Here is a 26,661-nt window from a genome sequence, read left to right as displayed (position 1 = left end):
GGATAACAGCAACTGCAAGACAGGAACGTGAGAAATGTTAACTAGAGAATGAAGGACACGACAAGATAGCTGAAGAAACGCACCCATATTCAACAGCTGCAAGTAGACTGATAACACTTGCAAGACATCCAAGTTTTAGGGAGGAACATTAGAAAAAACACACAAACTAGTAAGACAGTTAAGTACTCTGCTCATTAACAGAAGATGGCACAGGTACAGAGATTTTACTGGTTTCAAGTCAGGAAAAGTAGAGAGGCTACTAAAATGTACTGCCATTATTTGGAATAGAAGCTTGAATAAAGTGGCAGTTACTAAGCCCACTTTGTCTTTTTGAGCAAGGAGTCTCAAAGCTTGGATTCTACTGTTTACAAAACACAAAAGCCGAACAAACAGATGGGGAAAATAATACACTAGTAACCCACTCCAAATCCCCCAAACTGCTGCCACAAGAATGTAACAGAAAAACCCAACCATTAACATCATTTGAGCCAGAAAAGCAGAGGACAGTGTAGGTTGTAGCTCTGTTGTATAATTTCTTTGCAGAAGTTGTTTTGGATTGAAGTAGATCACCTAACCTAGCCATGTCCATGCACATGGATCATCCAGCATGGTTTTAGACAAGATACATCAACACATATTAAAGAGGCAGCTCTCATTTTCACATATAAATGCTGAAGCAGCAAGATTAAAATAATGAATTATTTTAAAGGTAAACATGAAGAAACACACTAAAGTGGGTTTTTTTGGTAGTTGAAATCACTTTTATTTGTGAGGAACGTCACCCATGCTGCAGTTTCAAATAGATCTTACCAAGGAAAGCGGAAGTTTCTCCTCCCCGTGTCCTGCAGTGAACAGGACTGGCACAGAAAAAAAAAAACTCATCACACCTGGGAGGTTTAGCACCAGCATCCAATAAAAAAAGCATTCGATTTCAATTTCAGTTCTTTGGTTGGGGTTTTTTTTCCCTTTTTGGTTTGATACCAAAAGAAAAATTGAAAAATTCAATACTAGCGAAACAGTGAAATTCTAGAAAAAAAAAAATTCCCCACAGTTGCTGTTGAAACTGGGGAGGTTGCTCTTTCTGAATCTCGCTCTCTTTTTCTCTCTTCATGCATCTATCTTGCAGGCGTTCCCTGGATCTCAGCTGCTGGTAAATTTTTTTTCTTTTAAGTTCCGATGTTTCAAATCTTTGCTTTTGTCATCACTGTTGACAATTTATTGCTTGAGTGTTTCTTTGGTGTTATTTTTGAGTTGTATTTTAGGACACCTGTTGGAAGAACCAAATTTTAAAAAATGCAGTTTATTTTAAGTTTCATTTTCCTGTTGAAGAGGTGGGATGTCAGGTGGAGAGGGAGTTATAGTAACAGACAGGATAAGCATGACTGGCTTATCCTATTTGTAAGCTGAGAATACAGCATCTTCCTAAAGCAAAACATTAATTCATCAGCAGATGCTATTGCTATATAGACCAGACAGATCTTCCTGAAAAAAATCAGATTGATAAAGCAAAGTTTACTTTGTGACAAATATGGACACGGAGGCAGAAGAGAAAGCAGCAAGCAGTTCCTTGGTTTGCCTATACAGCACTTAGAAGTTACCACAATATCTAGCCATACATAAAGGGACATGGCCAGAGTCCAAGTCCTAGAAGTATACACAATGCTGCTTCGGTTGGAGAACAGGAACTATCTCTATTCCTTACCTGAGGGGTGGTAAAGGTGCCTGGGGAGCCGGGCATTACTCAGCACCACTCTGCTCGGTCACTGGAGCAGGATTTTCAGCAGGTGTTTCAGTCACCTTTGTCTGAGACACAATAAACCTTTATTATAGGCAAAGACTGACCTCCAGATCCTTCCTCTGTTCAGTGGTAGGGCCAGCATAACCCAGGTTTTAAAATAATCAGGGAAGACAAAACCTCAGAAAACATTAACTATAGGAATATTTTATATATTAAGTATTACACAGCAGATTCTGTCAGGGGACCACCTCAAGTAGATATAGAATGAGAAAGTCTTTCCTCATTAAGGTAAAAATCTGTGTTTGCAAACAGTTCCCTGAAATCATCTGGTTCAAGCAGTTCAGGAAATGGATCTGGAGCTTTCAAATCCATCTCTTGTACTACATACAGACTGAAGGTTTGAGGAAGCTGGAAAACACAACTGTTTCTCTCCATTCCAAAAATATGTTACAGTCTGACCCCAATTAAGAACTATTCAGAAGCAATCCCTATCCCACTGCTAGTTCCATTTAAGATAACATTCTCAAAGAAGTTCACAAGGAACAGGCAATGAAACAAGCTACTTTCAACCATCAGCACTTTGGACTTGGCCAGACTCCTCCAGCACACCAACAAGACACTTGTTAAAACTCCCACAGGACAGAAGGTCTTGAGCACGCACCCCATTAAAACTCTGTCTCTGCCACATTTTGCCAGGAGCGTGCTTACCTCTTTCCCATCCTGAGCTGGAGCATTGGGTGGACGAGGTCGACGCCGGTAGTTGTATGGGCGCCTATACCCACGACGAAGTGGCTGCTGACTCATAGCGTTGGCCTCATGATGGTTCTCTTTGTTTTCAGCCTCTCCAGCCACTGGGGCAGGGCGTGGACGCGGGGGCCCTCTGAAGATGGGGAGAAACGTGTTAAGTGTGAGAGAAGCCTGAGAAAGTTAAACTACCATAATTTTAGCCCAGAAAAAACCCTCTTAACAAAGTACCATCTGTAACAATTTTAAATGCTAGCAAACCATCCCTTTGGAATTCAGCTGGCATATAGTTGGAAGGGAAAGATCTCTTTCATTGGCTTAGACAAGCAACCTGGGTGTCTCTTCACTGCTGAAGCTACATCAGCATATTCTGCTGTCTGTCCTACAATAAAGAGGTAGTTAGTCTATTTGCATAGCTGGCTAGGAGAAGAAACAAGGCAGTAGTGGCCACACAGGCCGACTCTGCCAAGTTAGCCTTGGACTAGCTAAATACCGGTCCAGCCCTATTCATAATTAATGGTGCGATCCCTGGGAATTGCAGTTCTACCTGTAAACCATTCCTGGATCTTCCCTCTTTGCCTTACGTTGCCCCTCTTGACCACGTAAGAAAACATAGCATGTATCTCAGTGAGGCAAGCTGGACCTCATTAACACTAAGACGTTAATGACAGAGGGAGATCTCTGGGATTAGTTATTCAGAAGACGACAGAGAGGCTTTTGGTTTGGAACTACAACGTATGGTCACATCTCACATGTGTAGATACAGTCTACAACTACAGTCTACAACTTCCTCAAGACAGGCAGCGAAGCGGGAGGTGCTGATCTCCTCTCTCTGGTGACCAGTGATAGGACATTAGGAAATGGAATGAAGCAGCATCAGGGGAAGTTCAGATTGGACATTAGGAAAGGGTTCTTCACCAAGAGGGTCACTGGGAACAGACTCCCCAGGCAAGTGGTCACAGCACCAAGCCTGTCAAGAGTTCAAGGAGCATCTGGACAACGCTTGTAGTCATCTGGTTTAGTTTTAAGTACTCCTGCAAGGAGCAGGGAGTTAGACTCAATGATCCTTATGGGTCCCTTCCAACTTGAGATACTCTATGATTCTATAAGCTTGTCCATGTTCCTGAAGTATGCAAGAGCATTTCATCCCATTTCTCATATAAACAAAGTATGTTTATAAACTGTCAAAACACAGCCGAAAGTGATGACAAAGTCACTGCCTACTATCTAGTTCCCATTAGCTGGCTTAGCTAATCCACAGCTATCCAGTGCCAAAAACCAATTTAGCTTTTCCAAAGGAATCTAACATAAAAGCACTAGTGTCACTGGATTTAGTGCATGTAAATGCAAGCAATACCTACCTGTTAACTCAAATAGAAACATTCTGCACTCATATGGGATACAGTAAGCTATCATCTCTCTTACAGGGAAAAATGCATCAGAAATGCATAAATTCCCATTAGCCAGAGGCAAATTATCCAGCTTGTGATTCACCCACATGACATGCAAAAGCTCAGGTGCCTCATTGTACTTGGTGTGGTGCTATTCCTGACCAATGCTAATGAGGACTTTCAGGAATAAAATTTATTCTGCTCAGATCCCTACAAGCAGCAGCATCAGTATTACCCCATTTCCCACAGTCCTAGATAAGAGAGCCAATTTTAACACAAACATTCACAGACAGAAAAGCTCAGAGTAGAGGTGGAAGGCTTGTGGTTCTAGACCCAGCATGCAGAAGGATGGATCCATTTTGCATGGAACAGGTAGTCATTACAATTAAGGACAATCTTATTATTCCTACAAAATTCAGCTTCTTGTTGCTCTTGCACTGTTATTTACCTCTTGCTGTTTGTTTCTGAACAAACATGCATATGAAAAAAAATGAGGATTGCATCCATTTCATAGTTAATCTCTCTAAATTCAATGTTGGAGCTTGACTTCTTAAGCTAGTTGATAGAAAGACAAGGACAAGATGAAGAGGAGCAAGTGAGTGAATGGCAGACTAATACAAATCAGCTCCTTGAGAGCAGAATCGTAGAATAGTTTGGGTTGGAAGAGACCTTTAAAGGTCACCTAGTCCAATTCCCCTGCCATGGGCAGGGCCATTTTCAACTAGATCAGGTTGCTCAGAGTCCCGTCCAACCTGACCTTGAATGTTTCCAGGGATGGGGCATCTACCACCTCTCTGGGCAACTTCTTCCAGTGCTTCACCACCCTCACTGTAAAAAACATCTTCCTTATATCTAGTCTGAATCTACCCTCTTTTAGTTTAAAACCATTCCCCCTTGTCCTGTCGCAACAGGCCCTGCTAAAAAGTTTGTCCCCATCTTTCTTATGGGCCCCCTTTAAGTACTGAAAGGCTGCAACAAGGTCTCCCCGAAGCCTTCTCTTCTCCAGGCCGAACAACCCCACTGTCTCAGCCTTTCTGCATAGGAGAGGCGTTCCATCCCCCTCATCATTTTCGTGGCCCTCTCTGGACCTGCTCCCAACAGGTCCATGTCTTTCTTGTGCTGAGGGCTCCAGAGCTGGACGCAGTACTGCAGGTGGGGTCTCACCAGAGCAGAGGGGCAGAATCTCCTCCCTTGACCTGCTGGCCATGCTTCTTTTGAAGCAGCCCAGGATACAGCTGGCCTTCTGGGCTGCAAGCACACATTGCCAGTTCATACCTGGCTTTTCATCCACCAGTACCCCCCAAGTCCTTCTCGGCAGGGCTGCTCTCAGTCCCTTCATCCCCCAGCCTGTATTGATACCAGGGGGTCGCCCCAACCTAGGTGCAGGACCTTACACTTGGCCTTGTTGAACTTCATGAGGTTCACATGGGCCCACTTCTCAAGCTTGTCCAGGTCCCTCTAGATAGCATCCCATCCCTCAGGTGTGTCAACCACACCACTCAGCTTGGTGTTGTCTGCAAACTTGCTGAAGGTGCACTCAATCCCACTGTCTATGTCATTGATGAAGATATTAAACAGTGCTGGTCCCAGTACAGACCCCTGAGGGACACTACCTGGCACCAATCTCCATCTGGACATTGAGCCATTGACCAATACCCTCTGGATGCGACCATGCAACCAATTCCTCACCCACTGAACAGTCCACCCATCAAATCCATCTCTCTCCAATTTAGAGAGAAGGATATTGTGGGAGACCGTGTTACACAACGTTTTATGAAGAAAACCAGTGAAAGTAATCCAGTGTTTTATTTAACTTGTCACTCATTCTGCAAGATAAAACAAATCACAAGAAGCCAAGAATCTGAATGAGCTTTTCCACTTAAAGGAATTCAATGAAAAAAACAAGTGAGGCAACATCTCAAAAGGTATGACAGTCAGAGGCTGACTATTTCACACTGATATTTTTAACTGCACCAAATTCCTCAGCTATGGAATTGTTCCCTCAGTGTAGAGGCTGGAAGCTGGAGTGGTCATGTCAGAACTGCGGCTGGAGAATAAAGAAAACAATCCTACAACTGGCCAGATTAAGGTATGACTAGCACAAATGACTCAACAACTTACTCCACAGGAACACTGATGCTTTCCAGTGGGATAAGCGAATTCCAAGGGATCTTTACTAAGAACCTAAGAATGGCCTACTGGGTCTTTGAGTGTCCATTTATCCCAGTTCTATGGATCCCCAGGGAAAAATAAGGACAAGGAAACCTACTTCCCAAATAGCCTCCCAGCCTCCAATTGTTTTCCACACCAGGGATTTCCTAAGGCAGACAGTTTGCCTATTTAGAGATATGACAATGGTGTTCTTTTCTAGCTATTCGACAGTCTCCCCCAAGCTCATGCAAGCTTTTAACATCTCCAGCATCCCATGGCAAAAAGCTCCAACAATCTGCTGTATGCATAACTCTTCAAGTCAGCAACCTGAACATGAGTCAGCAGTGCACCACTGCAGCAACAAAGGCAACATGGATCCTGGGCTGCATCTACAGAGACATTAGTAGCAGAGAGATGTGAACATCCCCCTCTACTCAGCATTTATCAGATTGCACCTGGAGTTGCACCTGGAGTACTGTCTCCACTTCTGGTCCCCACAACTAAAGAAGGAGGCAGACACACTGGATACAGTCCAAAGGAGGGCTGTTAAAATCATTGGGCTGGAAAAACCGATCCATGAGGCAAGACTGAGGGAGTTAGGTCTTTTCTCCCTGGAGAAAAGAAGGCTTAGGGAGGAACTGATCACAGTATTCGTACTTAAAGGGCAGCTACAAAGAGGACAGAGGGTCTCTCTTCACAAGGAGCCACACTGAGAAGACAAGGGGCAACAGGTACAAGTTGTACCAGGAGAGGTTTCCTCTTGATAGAGGAAAGATTTACAGTGAGAACAATCGTTTACTGTAATAACCTCCCCAGGAATGTGGTAGAGTCCCCATCACTGAAGGCTTTCAAGATGTGATTGGACAGGGTGATAGATAATCTTATCTCAGCTCCCCTTCCCACAATAGGTTCAGCCAGATGATTTCTTGAGGTCCCTTCCAACCTGGGCTGTTCTATGGTCCTATGAACCTCCCTTTGTTTATTAGGCGTGTCTCCCACTTCCTTCATTTGAAGGCTCCTCATAGTGTATTCTTTTATCAGAATAAAAAGCAAAAACAATTTCATCTATATTTTCCATGCCACTCATTATTCTGAGGACCTCTATAATTTATCTTCATCTCCTTCTCCCAGCCTCAGAGTCCTCAGTCACTTCTACTCCTCGCACATTTTCCCCCTTCAATCATTTTGATGAGTTTTGTCTTACTATTCTGGAAGCTCTCCAGTCTCTCTAGCACCCCCTTTCTCCAAAAGTATTAGCAAGAGTAACTCAAATAGTCCTGTTTTGTTACCTTCTGCTTTAGGAGCCCTCGAGGAACCTAAAATTTAAATCTTGACTGACAGCCATACCCTCCACTAGCACAGGATACTACAATGTAACTATAATGCTACCATATAATCTAATGGCCTATAAGAGAGAAGACACAACTTCATTTTTACTGAACAGTAGGCTTTCCTCTGTACCTATAAGTAACACCAGTGCATAAAACCAAGCCTGCATGACATGTAGGACTAAGCTGGATGTGCACAAGCTACTAGTCCAGTGCTGAACTGCAAACTACTGTCTGCAGTCCACAAGAAAAGTTATAAAGCACACCCTGCCCCTGCAGATGGTGGACCTACCTGCCCCAAATCAAGTGGGATTTGGATTCATTAGTTGTCCAGGAAAGTATAAGAGTTCAGCTGGGAAGCCACAGACCCTGCAACTCACTTCAATATGTAGCTCAATTGTGAGAAGTAGCAGGATACAAAGAATTCTTCGCCCTTTCTTGACCTATTCCTGGCTCTGAGCAATATATAAGCACATTAAACAAATTCTACAGTTGTTTCCTTACTCCTGTGGCTCACCTTTCTCCTAATAATTAAAATGCTTCTCACTGTCCCTACCATTTGCATGCACGTTAATGCCAGGGAGTACAGCTTCCTGCTCTTAATGAAGCCTTTATAGATCACAAAAGCATCCAAATGTAATGACGAGCAAAGGAAACAGTACAAACCTGCGATAGCGGGGACGATAGGTAGGATTCCTATGAACTTGTTGATGAAGTTGTGCTCCTTCTGTGACCCCATCTTTGATTTCTCCCTCACCACCCTACAACCAAAAGAAAACAGAAGACAGAGTCAAAGATGAAGTGTTATCTTATTTCACTGGCAGTACATTAACTATAAAGCCCAATGATCTGAACACAAGTTCAAAAACAGTGTATCAGTACAGAAACACCAGGTAAAGTATACCAGGTAAAAAGAAGCAGCAGATACTCAAAGCTTTAATTTGGGCAAAGGTAAAAGTAGGACAGAACAAGAGCCAATAACGCTGCCCTTGTTCCTCACAGTAACAGGCTAAGCTACCTGACAATACCTCCTCCCTGTCTGCCAAGAAAGGCAGAGAACCTGACAGTTCTCTGATGCCTATGAAAGTGTATTTCAAGACATAACATTGCATTGTAAGGGGTAAACGTGTTATGGAGAGGCAACTATTCATCAGGAGACTTCTGAATTTGGAAACCTAACTGAAAGACATCACGCTGAAGCTTGCCAGGGACCGCTTCTGGCTTCATTCTACACAAAGCCCCATTCCACAAAGAACTCCCACAAAAACTATGAAGAAATTTAAAGACAGAAAAACTGTACTACATCATGTCAAGTACTCTCCTACACTCAACATTTTCAACCTTTCAGAGATGTGGTGTTATCTTTCCCCTTTCATTGTTAAGTGATAAAACTGTATTTCATATTTTTTTCCTAGTTTGTTTTTTGGTTTTTTGTTTTGTTTTTTTTTTTTTTTTTAAATGCCAGCCATCAGTAATGTAATGTTTTATAAAACATTACATGATTTATAGTTCCCATTGTATTATTCTTCCCTTTAAAAGAAAGAATTTAACAAGAGATCTGGAAACAAAAGTGCATCTTCTGCATCTCATCAGTAGGAAATAAAAGCTATTGCGGAAACAAAAGCTATCGCTTCCTGACAGCCTTCAGTAGTCTACACTAAGTTTGACAGGTCTCCTTCCAATTCTACACAGCTATTTTAACCACCACCATCATATTTTGCTCTATTTTAACTGGCAATCTCAGGTAACTGCATAGGCAGTGAACTTTTCTTTAGCTAAGATAGCATGATGATAAACATTTAGAAAGGCTGGAACGCTGTAGGTTTTAACAAGAAATCTTGGGGAATTAAATGAACCTCAGTGACCAACCTGGACAATCTTCGCTTCTCACCACAGTAAAATACCCTCCAAATGCATTAATAATTTCAAGAACTCTTTGTATCTTTCCAAGTTTCAAAAAAGCACAGAGACATGGCCTAAAGGCAACTGGAATATTTCACATGCTGTACCTAGAAATAGCTATACCAGCTATTCTTAACAATATGACAGGGTCAGCTGCTGAGGCGAGTAGAGAGAAATCAGCGTTCATTTAAAAAACCCACAATCATAAATAACATTAGCCATTATGTTCCCTGATGTATAAAACTGATCAGGATAACTAAATATCCACAGGAACTCCCACTGACTAAGTAGATAGTAATAACAGGTAGCATCTGATAGCAGTTGAGAAGTATGAGAGACTCAGAACCCAAAAGGAAAATTACACTTCTGAGTTTACGACAGCATTATACTAGTATCTACTTTCCAGTACCAATCTGTCCTGTTTGCATCAAGATGCTTTGTACTACATAACATACCCATAGACCTGTGATGGGTGGTCAGAAGCATCTCAGACAGTAAGGTCTAGCACAGCCAGTATTGTGATTCAGAGGTCTTGGGATTTGCCTTTTGTGAAGCAAGGACCTAATGCTGCTCCTGATCTCACTCTCTTCCTCACATGAGGACTGGCAAAGCACAGAAACAGGAGGAGAGAGCAGCAAGATGTGAAGGGAAGAGAGGACGCAGAACTAAAACAATCCTGAACATGTTCCAGCACAATTGCCATTTCTCTTCTCCAGGATTTCTGAGCAAGCACACGTGGAATCAGCGCTCAGTTCTAGCACTGCAATACCAGAAATACGGAACCACGGGGGCCTATTAGGTCTTGTCTGAGGGATAATGTGCCGGAAGCTAACAAAGCATCAACCTAATCGTAGTGAGGGGCACACAACAATATTTTTCATCAGCCAAAGCTCTCCTATAGTACTTGGCAATCAGCATCACATTCACAGCTCTTTAAAAGGCAATATTGAATTTCTACATGTTTTTAATGGCACAGCCCAAGTTCACTCCTCCCTACAGAGGGCTGCATTGGAATCTCAGCTAAAAGACTCCATCTCCTGAAAGAATGACTAAACCTGATGAAGCATTACTTGAAAACAATGCAAACATCTTCCTATTCATCTTGAACTGAATGTTGCTATGTCAGTATTTTAAATGGATTTGGCTTAAACAGTTGAAAACAGAATAGCAAAGGCACTGAGTTGCTTAGCCCAGAAGTTCCTGCATCTTCTATAGTATCACAAAAATTCAATTAACATATTACATTATATCACTGTCAATTGATCTAGGTCTATTGGCCAGAAGTGAAGTATAGCTCCAGAATAAAACCATTATGCCGTCAGAAGTCACTGAAACAGATGCAATTTGACCAGAAAACAGAACCTGAGCTTTGAGGTCTTGTTTTAATATACTGACAGTAAGTATATTAGATTCATTTATTAGGAAAGCTCTATTTGTACTCTTAAAAGCACCACACCATGTCTAGCACACACATGATCCTGTTCACTCAGTCTCCTCCGCAGGAACCTTCCAACTCACTGTAATACCTTCTAACAAAACATTATGTCATTCTAAAGGACAAATGAATGAAGCTGGTCTGCTGCACTCTATGTTTTCCTCTGAAGACGACCAAAACAGGCAGGCAGGCTGTGATTCCCCATGAAGATCTCGCACCAATTTCTCTAGCCCTAAAATAGTACAAAATTTTATTGCTGTCCCCCAAAGAACAGTTTTGTAAGCATTAACTGTAACTGCAATGAGCTTTTTACTTATTTACTTCCCCTAATTTCTTCTTCATTTGTTTTTACATCTCTTCAGATCAGTCTCTAGCTTTTGTGTAATACTATTCATCTTTTCAGGTCTCCTCTCTACAAGAAATAGAGTCAGCCTATAAAACAGCTCTCAAACTATTTTGCTTATTTTCCGACTCACTGGTAGAGGCTTCTTCTATTAGTAATGCACACAATATGTACATGAGGACGTCATCGGTTGTTCCATGATTCATTGTCTGTTCTAACATTCTGACTATAGCTCCACACCGTGTCTATGTTGTCACAGTTCAGTGAAGAGCACAGCCTCTTTTCTGTAGTAGGTACAGTTAAGAAATTTGATATGAACAAGTACTTCTACTTTCCACAGAATTCTCCATGCAATCCAGACACAGTTCCACTGGAGCTGGTTTAATACCTCAGATTCCTCAAGGTTCTCTTCACTCTAGAAATCCACACAATGTGTTCAAAACCAGACCCAGTAAGTTACAGGCAGAGTACAGGCACATTTGAGCTAGCATGGCAAACAAAGGATAGCATCTTTAGTTTGCCTAAAACCATGCCAGTAAGCAAGGATAAATCAACTCTTGCTGCGCTGCAAGGTTGGACTGGAGCTGCTAACAGACATCAATTAAGAGTTCTTGAAACCTGGAAGGCCACCATGTCAAAAGTCACCTCAACAAATTAAACAATTTTTTTCAGTAAATACAGGATTGATGATGTGGGCAGCTGAGCTCTGAGAAAACCTTTCACCTCCGCAGCCTAGTAGATCTTTAAGCATAGCAGGCCTGGGTACACTGAAATCTTTTCTTTTAGGCACGCAGCAACAGTTGCCTGCAGCTGAGTAAAGATCCTTTCAGCAAGCACAGCCCAGAGTGCCATACCATCAGCAACTCAAACTTGTCTCAGAAATATTCTGCAGGACAGTTAGTAAAAAATACTTCCTCAAGTAGAGAGGCACAACCTTTAATGCACCTGTTAATGGGACCAGACAGAATAGTGTATACATACTGCTATGGCTCACAGATATTGCTACCTTTCTCCCCCCTTTACGCACATGGGAATGGAAGGGGAAAAAGGAAGTCTTGTTAAAGGAAAGAGATATTAGAAAGAAGTGTCTTTCTAGATGCAGTAGACATGCAGTTTCAATGTGAAGAACGTGTTAACTGATGCAAGTGAAAAATCTCCAGAAGGAAATATTGATAGCTTCAGATGAGGATTCACCGTACTCTCAATTGATCTATCACAGCAAGTACATGGGGGATGACAAGAATGTCTGGCCAAGTTTGAGTAGTTTCACTGACCTACACTAGGACAACTTTAGGGACAGTCCCTGAACAGCCCTTTGCAGTCCCTGCAAAGAATTTCTTAATGTGGAGCTTCGACTTGTTCAGGCAACTAATAAGTGAGTGGGTAAGAAGGCCCAGCAGAACTGGTTGCACCTCAAACTAGCTCAGAACACAAGAAGGGTCCACTGCAACAGGCAGAAAGTTGAGCAGGCATAGCAGAACATCAACTTTGGCTGCACAAGGAACTCTTGACTGAGCTCAAATGAAACGGAAGTATCACTTAAACAAGTCTTACACATACAGGACTACACAGGATACATTCGAGAGTGCTGAAGGAGCTGGCCAACGTCACTGTCTGGCCAGTATCACCTTTGAAAGGTCACAGCAACCATGGAGTTTACTTTGTTACCTGTTAGAGTGGCATGCTAAGGGAATAGTAGCATAAAGTCTTCATCATCTTTGAATGAAACAGAATTTACTCTTAACAGATGATACCAAATCCAGAGGAGCACTCAATGCATTGATGGGAAGACCTGACATTCCGAGGATACTCAACAAGCTAAAGAGAAGCACCAAACCTCATGAACAAAGGGAAACAATGAACACCCAGGTTAATGTCCTTTTGTAAATTATCATTTACAAGTTTTGAAGGCTGTAATTTTTCCAGAGTCAATGATCCTAGAGAAAGAGCAGTATGTTTTAGGTTATGAAATGAGAGATGACTTCATAGGACATCAGGCACTGGTCACACAACAGCTAAGGCCTGGTACCCACACCAAATCAGTCTGTGGACTCAGATATAAGCAAGCCAAAGGAAAACAGTGTGATATCACAATTTTTTCCCCCTTGTGTACATCTTCAAGTACCAGGATCCAAGTGTGTTATAGTGTCACATGCAAACAAGATTTTTAGCTGCATGAGTTTGCGTTAGACATCCAAGAGAACATGTTCCCGCACGAGTACCCTGAGACTGAATGTTCCCCATGTCCAAGTTGGGTCTCACATTGTTACTCTTCAGGCAGAAAGAAACAGCTGCTTTCCACACTCAGCAGTACACAGGGTTGTCTAAGCCTTGATATGTCTGTTCATTTAAAATTTGAAGCAGCTCCAAGACAACACCAATACCACCAACTAAAGCATTCACTCCCAATAAAGACAGTTGAGGGAGATTTTAATCTCAGGAGAGCAAAAGGAAACAGAATCAATACTGGGATGTAGCTGGTTGATGAGCTAACAAATAAGACTGGAAATATCAAAGCGCTGAACAAAACCAAGTATCCTAGTTCTCTGCCACTTGGCGTGAAAGCTGAAGCTGCAAACGGTATTGACACAAAAACAAAGACATACTCAGTAATAAGCCATCAGTTACCAGCACCAACTTCTAGCCGTCTCCAAGGGACTCAGGAAGAACACCTTTCACATATTTAAGGCTCAGTGGTGGCCAGCAGGATTAAAGAAAAGACCTCATGATAGCTAGTAAAACAGCTAGGCTTTAAGGAAGGATTTGACAACATTTTTTCCATTTGCCCCCATGCTGTCAAGTCTGTAGACCAAGATGAGAAGAAAGTTATGTTGCTTGGGCAAAGACTTCCACCACAGCTCTCATATTGGATCATTCACACAATTCTGCAAGAGATGATCACAAACTCAACTATTAAAGAAAAGATAAATCAAGCCTGGAGTATGTTCCAGTTTGTTGGATTGTTCCAGGCACCAATTTAGCAGAAGCATGATATGGACAGGAGTAGTAATTGCTAGAGCTACAGCCAGTACCTCATACTTACCTCCCCCTCTGCAAAAGCTTGCAGGGAAGCTGCTTAGGAATGCTTGCAGATGCTATGAACAGTGGTGCGTAGCTATTTTAAAGAAAAAATGCATTATCTTTACACTAAACTGCTGTAGGCAGAGGCCTATGAAGGGGTGGTACATGGAGGTTTCAACTAGTTGGTCAAACTACTACCATGTCATGCAGAAGTGACAAAATTCTAAACAAATCCCATTTTCCAAGTAACCTTTCCAAGTTATGGTTATACTACTTAGAGTAATATAAATATTTCCCCTTGCTTCAGGTAAAGGGCATGGTGAACCACTTAGGTGTCTCACTTCTTTGTGTTCACTCTTCAAACAAACAGATGCTTAACACATTCTAGAAAGACATGACAAGGAAAGGCCTACAGGACACCCAATAATAGAAAATATCAGTATCAACATCAATGATGTGCTGGAGGAACCCAGAATATTACTGAAGAACACTCACAACTTAAACATTGACAGTTTACTATATGCCAGTGCTGAACCTGTAGTTCCCTCTCGTGAGAGGGCTGGAAGACTGCTGAGGAGGCAGGATGACCACCACTAAAGAAATTAAACTTACACTTCGAGGTGGTCCACGGCGTCGGCCAAAATAGCCACGTCGATAGCGGCGCCGGTCTGCAGCATAGCGGCTGCCTTCTACAGGGACTCCATCTGGACCAGTGACATTAGCTGCTTCTGCACCCTAAAAGGCCAAAAGAAAGTAAACCAGGGTGGTGTGAGAAAAGAACAACAAGCTACAGGGAGAAGATAAAACAGGAAAGAGGCTTTTTTGCATCAGTTCCAAGCTACAGAGATTCCTTCCTCCCATGTAGTGCAAAAGCAGGTTTGTTATTCTCAACCCCATAACCAAGAGCTATGATCATAAGCTAAGAGCCTATCAGCCAGACTGAGTTCACAGGAAAAAGCAAGAAGCAACTGACTGAAAGACAAAAAAAAAAAAATCAAAAAAGCTCAGAAAACTAAAACAAAAAAGCTTGAGAAAGTAGAAGCGCAAAGAACTTGAAGGTTCTTACAGTTATTAAACTACCAGACTCCGAGACAAATTCTTCAGGGCAATGTATGCCTCAGTTAATGATTATTGGGCAGGCCGCAAGCTTCAAATGCTCTATCCAGTAAAAATTACAGGTTCTAGAAGCACTAGGATGTAGTTCAAGTAGAGTTTTGATACATATCTAGAAACACTTCTTAATGAAGCCTTTAAAAAACATATCTTCCACAGAAAAGTTGCATGAATGCCACTCACCCCAGGGATTAACACATTAGACAAAAACACCAGATACACAGCTAAGGTTCTGTGTTATTCCCCACTAGAGTGATGTTAACTCTGTTAGACCACACACCTAAATCTCTATAATCTCTCACCTTCTCTCCCTCGACCACATCAAATTCTACAGTCTCTCCATCACCAACACTGCGCAGATATTTCCGTGGGTTGTTTTTCTTTATCGCCGTCTTTAAAGAAAGAAGATACAGAAAAATACATTATTTTATCTTACTTATTACCTTAGACATTCATAGCCCTGTAGATGAGGGAAGGACAGTATTCTTCTGCTACAATCCCAACTCCTCACACCAGATCAGTCACCACACCAAGATATTTTAAATACACAGATGCCTCTCTTATTCCACAGGCCCTCCAATACTCAGTCAAGGTTTATTCCTTTCTCAATACTTATGAATTTACAAATCAGCTGTTGCCCCAGGATCCCCTCTGTCAAATCTACCAAATATCCAGATCATTACATATTTCTGTATGAAGATTTCACACTGAGTGTTTGATCTCCTGCAAGCTGTACCAAGGCAGCTCCAGCAGCAAGCGTGGCCCATGCCTTCACAGTCATTAGGAAACCTGTAGACCTTCTACAGAGAACTTAAGACCAGGAGCATTTTTCTGGAAGATGGCATTAACTATAAGGTATCACAGCAACTCATAGTAACTAGAGAAGAATTACGATAACTTCGGTGTAACATAAATAAGCATTTTACTTAAGCACTGTAAGGGAGACCCCCAAAAATTAGGTGAGTCTCTAAAGAACACAGCAATAGTACCAGAACAGACAATCACAGTCTTAGTCATCTCCTAGACAGAAACCCCAAAATACTATTAACAACATGGCTTCAGATCAAAACCGGTTGAAAACCTCTTCAGACTCACAGGAACACTCAAACCTCCTGGAGCGATTTTCAGCCTGTCAACTATGGATGCTTTTCACTCGTGGAGTATTTCTAGGATTCCACAAAGGAAGTTAGCAAGACAAGCCTACTATCTCTTCATTAGGTAAGGGTTCACAAACTGGAAGAGGCCAGGGGAGAAAAAACCCAAACAAAACCAAAACACACACATTGTACAAGCCAATCTAATAGCCAGCTTTTTACTGAAGTTCTCTTAGATTATTAAAGACCAATTCACTTTAAGGTTCCTGTTACGGGCATCTTTTGTTAGCACGAAGGAGGCAGGTGCAGATCCAGATAGAAGCACACACAGAAATACAGGGCACAAGTCTGGTTTAAGAAATGGGATGTAGGGCAGAAACAGAAGAGACAGTTGTCATATCTGTCTGCAGTTCAAGAGAAACAGGCAGAATGACGACCAGTTGAGTTGTTGTGTGTGCGTGGCAACTATATTCATTCAGTCAACAATAGCCCAAAAATACTTCCCACTGAAGGAAAAGTTTTAGTCAGTTCAAAGTTGAGCTTGACCAGTTTAGGAAAAGTATTCTCATTGTTGCTGAATACAGTCCCCTTTGTGTTTCAGGCAATAGGCCAGCATGTCCTTTTAGTCCCACATCTAGCCACACCTTTCCCTGTACCCTGCAGTGTCCCTGAACAGCTTAAGGAAGAATGCGAGAGTGTACATATTATTGCTACCAAAGCAAAAACAACCCAAGAGGGTTGGTTTTTTTTTGATACAGGAAGAGAATGAGCTGCTCAAGTGAATTCTTTTGCGAATTACTTTACAAAGCAGAGACTCCCACCATCAGCTGAGACAGCTCTGTTTGCTTTCTGCTGACCTATTAGTGTAACTGCCCCATTTCTAAAATCAGCTGGAAGTGCTAGCTTTTCCATAAATGCTATACACTAATACCAAAATCATTATCTCCACTGCAGATTAAGTGTTTATTTCTTTCACCGCCACTTGTCCTGAGACAACTGACTCAAACTCATAAGACTTGTGCTCTGCATATGACAGATTTTAACAAGCTGTATTCCAAACTCCTTCCCTGTCCTTGTAAGTGCAGAGGAAGAAAGGACTACCAGATTTCTTTTCAGCAGAGGGTGTACTTAAGATTAATCAGGCTCCTCAAATATCCTCCAAGTGTAATGGAAGAAATGCAACAGGATTCCACATGTTCTGTTCCAGCTTTATGGACAGAAACTTCAAAATTCAGATTTGCAATTTGCAATTGGCAAAAAGCCAATAGGAGACAGAGTAGGCTGAGGTTTGTTTCGTAAAGGCAACCAGGAACAATTTTGAGTAAGTCCTAGAATTCAGAGCAGAAGCTATACAGCTTTACTACTTACTACTTCAGCTGCAGGTAAACATTGCTGAAATAAGCCTCTAACAAGCCTAAGCTCTAAGCTTGATGAAAAGACTTTTACTCTGTATATCCACATGGGAGAGAGCACTATTCTCCCTGTTACTGTTCACCAGCATCCTGCAGGCTCCAGCTTCTTTAATTCAAAAGACAGATGTTTTGTGTTAACACAGACAGCACTCAACAATTAAGACAGAGCCTTTCCTTTCCCAAGGGGACACCGATGAACAGACAGCTATAACAGTCTTCAGAGCTAGTTCAGTGTTTTGTTTGGAAGAGTTATTTCCATACCCTCATGATATCACCACATCATGTGCACATCCAGCATTGTCACAATAATAGCCAAAATTTATTACACCAGTTACTGGTGCACGTACACCAGGCTGTGCACAATGAATACACGGCAGTGAAGTGAAGAAAAAGAAAGACCTGTGCAGCAGAAGAGATTAACTCCTCCTCACTGCTTGTGATTCAAACTATGCCTAATTAAACTGCACTTCTCTGGCTACTGACACTTTTAATGGTGTTAAATTGCAAGACCCTCCTCCAGCCCTCCAGACACACTCCACTCCGCTAGGCAGATCGATCCCTATTGCTCTAACTGACACAGTGCCCTAGATAGCACCTTGCATGAAGCAACCGGCCAAGGATGCAAGCAAGACAAAGCAGGTGAAGAACTGCCCCTTCCCCAAAACACTGCTTGGGTCCCCCGCAAGACAAAGGGTTAATTCAACACAAGTTATGCATGCCCTAAAGAGAAAAGCATTTTAATCTGTACTAGGTTTATAAATAGCATCCAATAGCCAGACACTGAGCGTTAACCCCCATTCCAATCATGAGATCGGCCTGTTCCCTCCCTGCTGCGGATGCGTGCCGGGGAGGCAGGGAGGAGGCTGTATCTATTCAACTAGGTCAGCCTTATTCTGAAGGGATTAGGCATGTAATCCAGCTCCTCCCGGGACAGGCGCAGGGAGGAGGGGCAGAACCGGCACTAACCATGGAGAGGAAGCTCGCAGCAGGATGTTTGCTTACGCAGTGGATTTGCCTCCCTCACCAGGCGCGCCCCGTCCGCTGGCCCTGCCGAGCCAAGCACTCAGGCGAGAGCTCCAGCCAGAAAACCCCAGGCTCTGGTAGGGAGCACATTCATGTATAGGAACAGCTCGAGATGGAAGAGCTAAGGAAAACCCGACTGCAGCCAACCCAGGCCAGAGCTGGAAGCATCTTCTCTGCCATGCACAGCCCACCAACAGGATTAATCAGATGTAAGCTTGCACGTGATGCTTTATTTCTGAAACATCAAGCCAGTTTGGCTCAGTGCTCACTACAAGAGGATTTTGGCCACAGGAGATGAGAAATAAGTTACATGCAACACACACCAGTTACATTTAGATGAATAATCTCCACAGGTGAAGGAGACAAAACAACACAGATAATACTAGCTTGCTGTGGGCCTTCATTGTTTGGGTGTCCACAGGCAACCTTCCCAAGCAGAATAACAACTGATCCATGTTATCTCTGTCATCAGCACAACAACCATTTTCCAGGATATCTTCTCACAGGTCTCAGAGACCTCGTTTGTCTTCAAGGCAGTTTTACAGTGCTCCCTATGCAGAACATGTTCCTGCTACTAAAATTCTTCCCACCTTCCTCTGGATGCATTCTCATCAGGCTGCAGATGCAGCATCTGTATCAGCATGCACACAGCACACAGTCATTAAGGAAAGAGGGTGACCATTAGAAAATGGTACATGCATCAAGAGCTCTTGCTCCCAGTCCACCCGCTCAACCGGGAATGTGTACTGCACACACTTCTGACATCTTCACTCAATACAGGCACTGGACTTACTCCCTCCCAGCTTCAACCATTTTAGGGATAACAGCTCTACACCCCTTGACCCAGAGAAAGTTATCACAGGCTATTTAGTCATGAAGCCACAAAAACTAAACTAACTCTCAATGTTAACCAGCATGTTTAACACAACTACATATGCACATATCCTCATCCTTTGTGACCAACTCTGAGTGCAAGTTTCCTGGTTACATTTGATGGAAATACTGCCACATACGCCACAGAGAAAGCTCATGCTTTTAAGAATCACATGGGCCTGCAGACATTTCATACGGGACAAGCTCCAGGGGCAATATTTCATTTTCTGGTGAAGCAAAAGTATCAGATGATGCAAAACCAGGCCTAAGCCAACTAATCAGTTTATATCAGCATGGAGACAGCATCTTGCCATTAGTTGCCTGTGTCCTGAGAGTCTCAGTATAAACTTAGAACAGGCTACTGACAGTTCAAGGGAAGTTAACCAATGACAAGCTGCTGGGCAACCTCTCTGTGCTTGGGCACACTTGGCACACAGCCTTCCTCCTCTTCTTCCCAAGAGCAGCTGCCTCATGCAGCAACAGCTGATGGCAACCCAGGCTGGTCAAGAGCCAGACTGGATCACTTTCTCTCCAATACCAGGGAGGGCAGACAGAACAGACCTGCAAACGAAGAGGGTAGGAAGAAACAGAAGACACAAGGAGCATGAGGAAGTGAGGGGGGGAAGGATAGACAACAAGTAACCAGGTATTTACAAAACAGAGGAGTCATCTCCCCAAGGAAGGGACAACCAAACAAAACTACACCAAAAAAACCAAAAGACTTTAGTGTTCAAATCAGAGCAGACAAAAGAAAGCATGAAGAGTTGTAATACCTACTCCTTCAGTTATAACTCCAGAGAAAAGGAAAACATACCCTAATATTCCTCCCTGAAAATTTCAACACACATGTCCATTCAAGGCATTTGTGGTAAGTATTCTAAGCCAGGACAAAGTTGGGTGGCTGTTTCAGGAAGTTGCATTAGAAATCTGTCATAATGCACATCTCTAAGTACAATTACTGCTGTCTTACCTGATGAACAAACACATCTTCTTTGGTATCATTTCTGCAAAAAGAAAGTGAGAAGTCATAAGAGTTTAGACTAAGAGACTTAAATAGAAATCCCTGACTTCACAAGTGAAACCCTCCTTCCCCCAGCCGGTAGTCCATCGCCTGGATTCCATACATTCTGTGTAAGTCTATGCTACTAAGACCCTGCTCTGAATTTCCAGGGTCATATGCTTGACAGCAGAAAGGACTCCCCATCCTTCAGAAGGGTGAGGGGACAGGTGGAGGTTCTCTGCAATCTTTTGGCAAGCATTCAATATTTTGTTTTGACATGGGGCAGAGTTAATGAGTGGACTGCTTGCCTTTCGCTATTCCACTCCCCAAAAAAACTTCCACAGGGGCTGCAACCTGAGCTGTTATCCCAGAGGTCAAGCAAGACTATCAACAGGACTGGCCACAGCTGTTAACAGAGCTCTCCTTTCAGTGAAACTCAAAGCAACCATGCACAAGAGGTGTTCGGAAGAGTCCATTGGAGGGGGACCCAGACATGAACATGAGGTTGTCTGGATTAGGCCAGCCAGTTCAGGCTTCCGCATGCAAAACATGAAGACAGGGCTGAGACCTTGATTCTGTGTTCCCACGCAACAGAAAGAGCCTAGACCCTGCTGTCTGTTCACTCAATTCCTCCTCTGCAGAGGGAACAGATGGGTCAAAGAATCTGTGAAGATAATGCATAATCCAAAACTTGTTGTGCTGGACTGAAGTAATAGTAGGAAGAAAGCTAACAAGTTATTACACCATATCCAGCTGAAGGCTCTCACATCAACTGCTATGAAAGACTTTAAGAGTACTTCCTAATTCAAGCTTTTTTCCTAAGCTTACGTAACACTGGATAGTAGTCTCCAGAGACTGGGATTAATACTGTACCAGAACTGGCTTCAGATCCATGAAACGGGGCTCTTCCACCCCTTTCTACAGTGTCCGACTTACCCAAATCACCTGCTGTGTAACAGTTCAAGGACTTGCAGGACAAAATAACTTGCCAGGTACATCTTTTGCAAGACAAGTGTTCACCATGCAGGAGCTTCGTTTTTCATAAAGCATTTTCATAAAGCATTCATAAAGCATAAAGACATTTAAGCCCCTCAACCCCACAGATATTCCCGCCTTAAAAGACAGAGTCTTCTCCAGTAATTTGGAAGCGTGGGTCTTTGTGCACCTAGGTTTGGAGTGTGATCAGTATCACTAACAGCTATTTGGATTATTGATGTCAGGTAAACATAAGGTTTGCTCATGTTCAGAGGAGAAGGAAAAAAAAGATATAAAGAGAGAATTTCTGTGAACCCAGGCCTGGAATATGTTCAGTTAGATGCTATCAGAGAATCTCAATGTGTATCTAGAGTAGGTAACTGACCAATCAGTTAACACTTCAATTTTTATCCAAAATTATTCCCCCTCATCCTCCAACCTTACTTGCACCTTTAAAAAGAGCCAGGCAGTCATGAAAGAACATACAGCTCATAAAATGTGTAGTACGAATAAACATGAGAAACATGTAACAGACCAAATTTGTAATGATTTTGACCCTTTCTGTTCTCTCCTCTTACATACAACCTTTGATAGTGCAGGGGGGTTGAAGGGTGGTAAGAAAAAGAGTCCCCTGAGATGATATCAGTTTGTTGAATGCCTGGCCAAATCTGGCCATCAACTGCATGTAGCCAGGTCCTCAGGTCTCTGCTGCAATTACCAACACATGGCATATTATCTGCACCATGAGTCTTAGTACAGTAAAAATATGATAGTCATAATTTAAACATACCTGTTGATAAAGCCATATCCATTTCTGACATTGAACCACTTGACTGTGCCAAGAACTTTGGTGGCTGGAAAGAAAAAGTTACAGAAGTTACTCTAAAACATAATGAAGTACAAGAATGTTACAAAAATACTTTTATATCTGCACATGAAGTCACAACCAGACCTATTCTGCTTCCTTAACACTCAAAGTGTACCTTTATCTCCCATTTTAGTTTACACTAACAAAGTAGCAGGAAGCAGCACTTTCACTTGCTGTTCTTCAGCCAAGAGTTTATCACACAGCTTTTAGAATGAAGTCCAGCTGTATTTTCAGAATTGGCCATCCATCCCTTTTCTTTTTTATTTCTTATCCCAGAAATGTGCAGTGAAGCTGAAAATCCCACTGCCATTCATTAGTTCTCGCTAGCTTAGTAGCTAGACATGAAACATAGCTGAAGAAAGCTGTTTAAAATTCCTCTCTTTCACTCAGAGTTATCCTTCCTTTTTTCCTTGGAAACCAGAACTGGCCAAAGAAGCAGTATCAAGCACCATGCAACTCTCTCAAGTGGAGAGGCAGCACATCCTTATTTTGGACAAGCTCTTTCTTGCATTGGCAACATCACTCTAACCAAACAAGACCCCACAAGATGGTGGTGAGGGGGGTTGCTGGTTTTTTTTGTTTTGTTTTAATATTCCTATTTCTAGAGATCTTCTGTGATTTACCAGTTGCAAACTGACCCACTTTATGTTCCAAGGCTTCTAGGATCAAGACAAGCTCCTGTCTCAACACCAAAAAAGCATCTTACTTCGAAGCCATACTGCAGTGTCTTATAGGATCTGGTGAAACCTGTTCCTCCAACATATAGGTACGTGTGGGAGGAACTCAACAGCAATGCAAGTAGTTCAACCTCTCCTTCCCTCTCAGCAACTGGGTGGAGACCACAAACTTGTACTTTTCAAACCTGTAGGAAAGGGAGAATTTTGGGCTCTAGACTTTAATAGATGTTACTTATTACATAGCATGACCACAACTATCTAAGCAATCTATGTAGTACTTATTTGAAAAGGGTCTAGTCACCTACAGATGACTGCTTGTTAAAAACCTTCCATATGTTTGGGAACATGTGGGAGGAATCCAAGAGGCAATTAAAAAGAAAATAGTCTAGAGACACTCTCCAGTTCAGAAGTCCAGGCCAGTCTGCTAGAGGCAGGAACACATTGCAAATTGTTACCTTCATCTGCTCTACACCTGCATTCTTCCCTGAACATCCACTAGGAGATGACACAGCTAGGCAGACCTTTGGTCTCATGCAGTCTTGCCATTCTTATATACCCCTCTGACAGACAAAAAGAGCAACTTTTTCCTCCTCCCCTGAATACAGAGCTAAAGTAGGAATGTTTGCTGATAGCAGTCTGTTGTAGTACTGTTGCTGTTATTGAAAGTAATAACAGGCCATTTCTCACTGCACTTTTAGAAATGAAGGTTTTGGTCTTCTTTAGGACAATTTTTTTAGCAGAAAATGTTCATGTTTAGAAGAAGCAAAACCATGTTAAGATTGAGACAGTTATTGGAGAGAAGGGCTCTACCTAGTACAGCATCCATTCCCAAGACTTCTTGTTCACAGAGATAAAAACCCTAAGTTTCAATGCCTAGCACCGATTCAGTAACAATAACAGTCTTCAGCATCAACATTTACAGTTGTGCTTTTAGGTTTAGTTTCATGGGGACATCACTAGGTGCAGACACTTACTGCTATCACAAAGGCACTGGCTACATGCAAGAGCTCACTGCACTAGGACAAGTCAACAGGGGAAGAAGAGGGGAGGGAGGGGGGGAAGCACAGAAACAGGTGCCAATGGCACATGCAGGTTTTAGCCTGCTTTAAGAAACAAGGCTAATACCACTGATTCCCCCACCATCATCCTTCCCTCCCCCCCCCCCCCAAAATAACTATTGAATCTGTTCGCCTATTCCAATCAGATTAGGAAGCCTGATGAAAACCCTGAGAGGAATCAGAAAGCTGGTGGAAGGACAGGTAGTCAAAACTCGCTCTACATGGCCAGCTGGCTGCTGATAAACAGAAGTCCACGCACACAGCTTCAGAGCAACATTGCTCCCTTTGCACAAGCTGCCAGAGACCAGGTGTGAGTCTCCAATGTATTCCCTGAAACAGTGTACTGGGGAAATACCATTCCCTACCCGCACTAGTCTTACAGTCTCCCCTAAGCATTACCATGGGGGGGAAGATCATCAGACACAATAGCATGACACTGAACATCCACGTGGCCATGGTGCAGCCATTGTTAACATTGTTAAGCCCAAGCTGTCATAGCGGGGAAATCAGGCAAGCCCAGAGGAAACCATAACCAGTTTTACTGACAAGTCAGAGAAGGCAGTTGATGTGATGATGCCTATCCCACCAGCAAGTGAAAGCCCACGTATTTCTACAAGATGCTGTACTCTGATGCTATCAGAGGAAACAATCATTAGCCACTCCCACTCACACCAAAATAGCCTTTTCATTAGTTTTAACAAGGAAAGCCAAAGCTTCCTGTGACCAAGAGAGAAGAGAAAGCTGACCAGCTTTTATCCTTATTCCTAGAAGTCAGACATTTGGATGCCCCGTGCAAGCATCAGACCTTGCTTCTAATGGGATCTGTGTAAGAAGAGACTTAAGTGAACATAATTACAAGACCACATTTGCAGTGGACTTGAACATAAGTCCGTTTTCAATTAGCGTTATCAATGATCATTTTCCTTACAAGTCCTGCTAAAAAAGCTTGCCTAGCAATAAGACCAGTGTGCAAAACCATCACCACAGCAGTTTTCTTTTTCCTGTTAGACCAGGAAAGGCACTTGTGCCTTCCCCCCCCCCAATCCCACAAGCAATAGCAATATGTGAACAAGATAGAAACATTGCCAAGAATGAAACAAGCCATGTTAAGGCAAGAAGCAGCCAGACATACCAACAGATAAGGATGTGCCTTGACTGATTACTGACAAATCAGATAACAGAACAGGGGAAAGTCATGCAAACCATGCCTCCAGTTTCTGTTTTGCTAGAATCCTTCCTATCTCAGCTCCAGAGAAATCCTTCACCTGGCTCCTCTATCTGCTGCAGTAAGACCTCAGTCCTTCCCTTCAGAAGGGAAGATGCTGTCTTTCCTTAGTGTAAGTTCGGGACTCTACAGTAGTAGTCAGCCTCCGCTTTGCCTTACTAACCTCTTAAAGCTACACAGTTGTAAACAGTAGATCCCTATTTCCACTGCAGATTGAAGCCTTGTACTTTTCAACAGGTCGATCCTGTTTAATTACCATGAAAAAAACCACACTAGCTATGCACTGGGCTTGAGCACAGAGACAGCAACTTGGCATTTCGCTTGCCTCTTTATTGATAATGTAGAAAACAAACAAAAAAAAAAACCGCTAATCCTAGCGGCATTATTAAAGCAGTATTCTCTATAGATAGAAAAGTTGTTCAAAGACTTGAAGATTAAAGGGGGGGCACACATGATTTACCAGCAACCTCTTCCAAGGGGAGATGCCCCTGCAGGGCACGGGGCCGGCGGCAGGTGCCGGGAAGCCCGTCAACATGGCTACGCTTCACTCGCTATCCCCGTCCGGCCCCGGAGAAGCGCCCGGGGCCGCGGTCCGCGGCTCCGGACGGGGTAGTGGACGCCGCCGCTGCGCACAGGTGCTCCCGCCCAACTCCGAGTTGGCGTCCCGGCCAGGCGCCGCTCGGCTCCCCCCGGCCGGGGGAGGAGAAGGAGGAGGCACGGCCGCCTCCCCCGAGCGCAGCCTGACTCACAGCCGCGGGGCGGGGGGGGAGAGCCGGGCTGGGCCCCGGGCGGCGGCCATGTGCTGCCTCGCCCGCCCCCCACCCGCCCCGCTCCCGCCGCAGGTGCCCCGGGAAGTTGGGAGGGAGGCCCGGTACTCACCCAGCACTTTCTTCTCCGTCTCGGCCGCGGCGGTTGTGGTGGCGGCGGCAGCGGCAGCAGCAGCGCCGGGGGCCGCCTCACCAACAGCCGCGCCCGGCGCGGCGGCGCTGACGGGGCTCTTGGGCTTGGCGTCCGGGGCGGCGGGCGACGGCGGCGCGGGGGCTCCGGCCGGGGCGGCGGCGGCAACAGCGGCGGCGGTCGTGGTGGTGGTGGTGGTGGTGGTGGCCGTGGCGGGCGCCGGGCTGGCGGTGCTGGTCTCCGCCGCCTCGCTCATGGTGCCTGGCGGGAGGGAGGACGGTGGGTGGCGGGCGGGTGCGCGGCGCTCGGCGGCGGCTGTCCCTGGCGCCCGCGCTGGGTCTTACTGCCCCCAAAATGGCCCCGCCGAAGTTTTAACACAGTCAGCGGGGGCCG

General features: G+C 43.7%; 1 protein-coding gene and 1 long non-coding RNA gene across 2 annotated transcripts; both read right to left on the bottom strand.

Moving 5' to 3' along the window:
- Positions 1-738: 738 nt before the first annotated feature.
- On the bottom strand, positions 739-26,661 carry YBX3 (Y-box binding protein 3). Its single transcript, XM_075163123.1, has 9 exons — positions 26,251-26,661; positions 22,334-22,397; positions 20,539-20,572; positions 15,469-15,558; positions 14,666-14,788; positions 8,019-8,113; positions 2,447-2,618; positions 1,703-1,803; positions 739-1,267 (listed from the first exon to the last, which is right to left on the bottom strand). Exons 1-8 carry the CDS (start codon positions 26,522-26,524, stop codon positions 1,738-1,740), a joined length of 918 nt encoding a protein of 305 aa, XP_075019224.1. The 5' UTR covers positions 26,525-26,661; the 3' UTR covers positions 739-1,267; positions 1,703-1,737.
- LOC142088149 (uncharacterized) lies at positions 24,462-25,969 on the bottom strand. Its single transcript, XR_012675747.1, has 2 exons — positions 25,832-25,969; positions 24,462-25,615 (listed from the first exon to the last, which is right to left on the bottom strand). It is a non-coding gene; the product is annotated as an uncharacterized LOC142088149 (long non-coding RNA).

The sequence above is a fragment of the Calonectris borealis genome, chromosome 1, assembly GCF_964195595.1.
Source record: "Calonectris borealis chromosome 1, bCalBor7.hap1.2, whole genome shotgun sequence".
Taxonomy (NCBI): Eukaryota; Metazoa; Chordata; class Aves; order Procellariiformes; family Procellariidae; genus Calonectris; species Calonectris borealis.
The sequence above is the reverse complement of the archived record's forward strand: the minus strand, read 5'-3'. Positions and strand labels throughout refer to the sequence as shown.

What these genes read in the sequence shown, in the direction of transcription:
- YBX3 (XM_075163123.1), bottom strand. Translation starts at nt 26,524, where the DNA reads ATGAGCGAGGCGGCGGAGACCAGCACCGCCAGCCCGGCGCCCGCCACG. An exon ending in ATGTGGTCGAGGGAGAGAAG is followed by an intron (nt 14,789 to 15,468) that starts GTGAGAGATTAT and finishes TTGGCCTTTTAG; the next exon opens with GGTGCAGAAGCAGCTAATGT. An exon ending in CAGCTCAGGATGGGAAAGAG is followed by an intron (nt 1,804 to 2,446) that starts GTAAGCACGCTC and finishes ATTGTGTCTCAG; the next exon opens with ACAAAGGTGACTGAAACACC.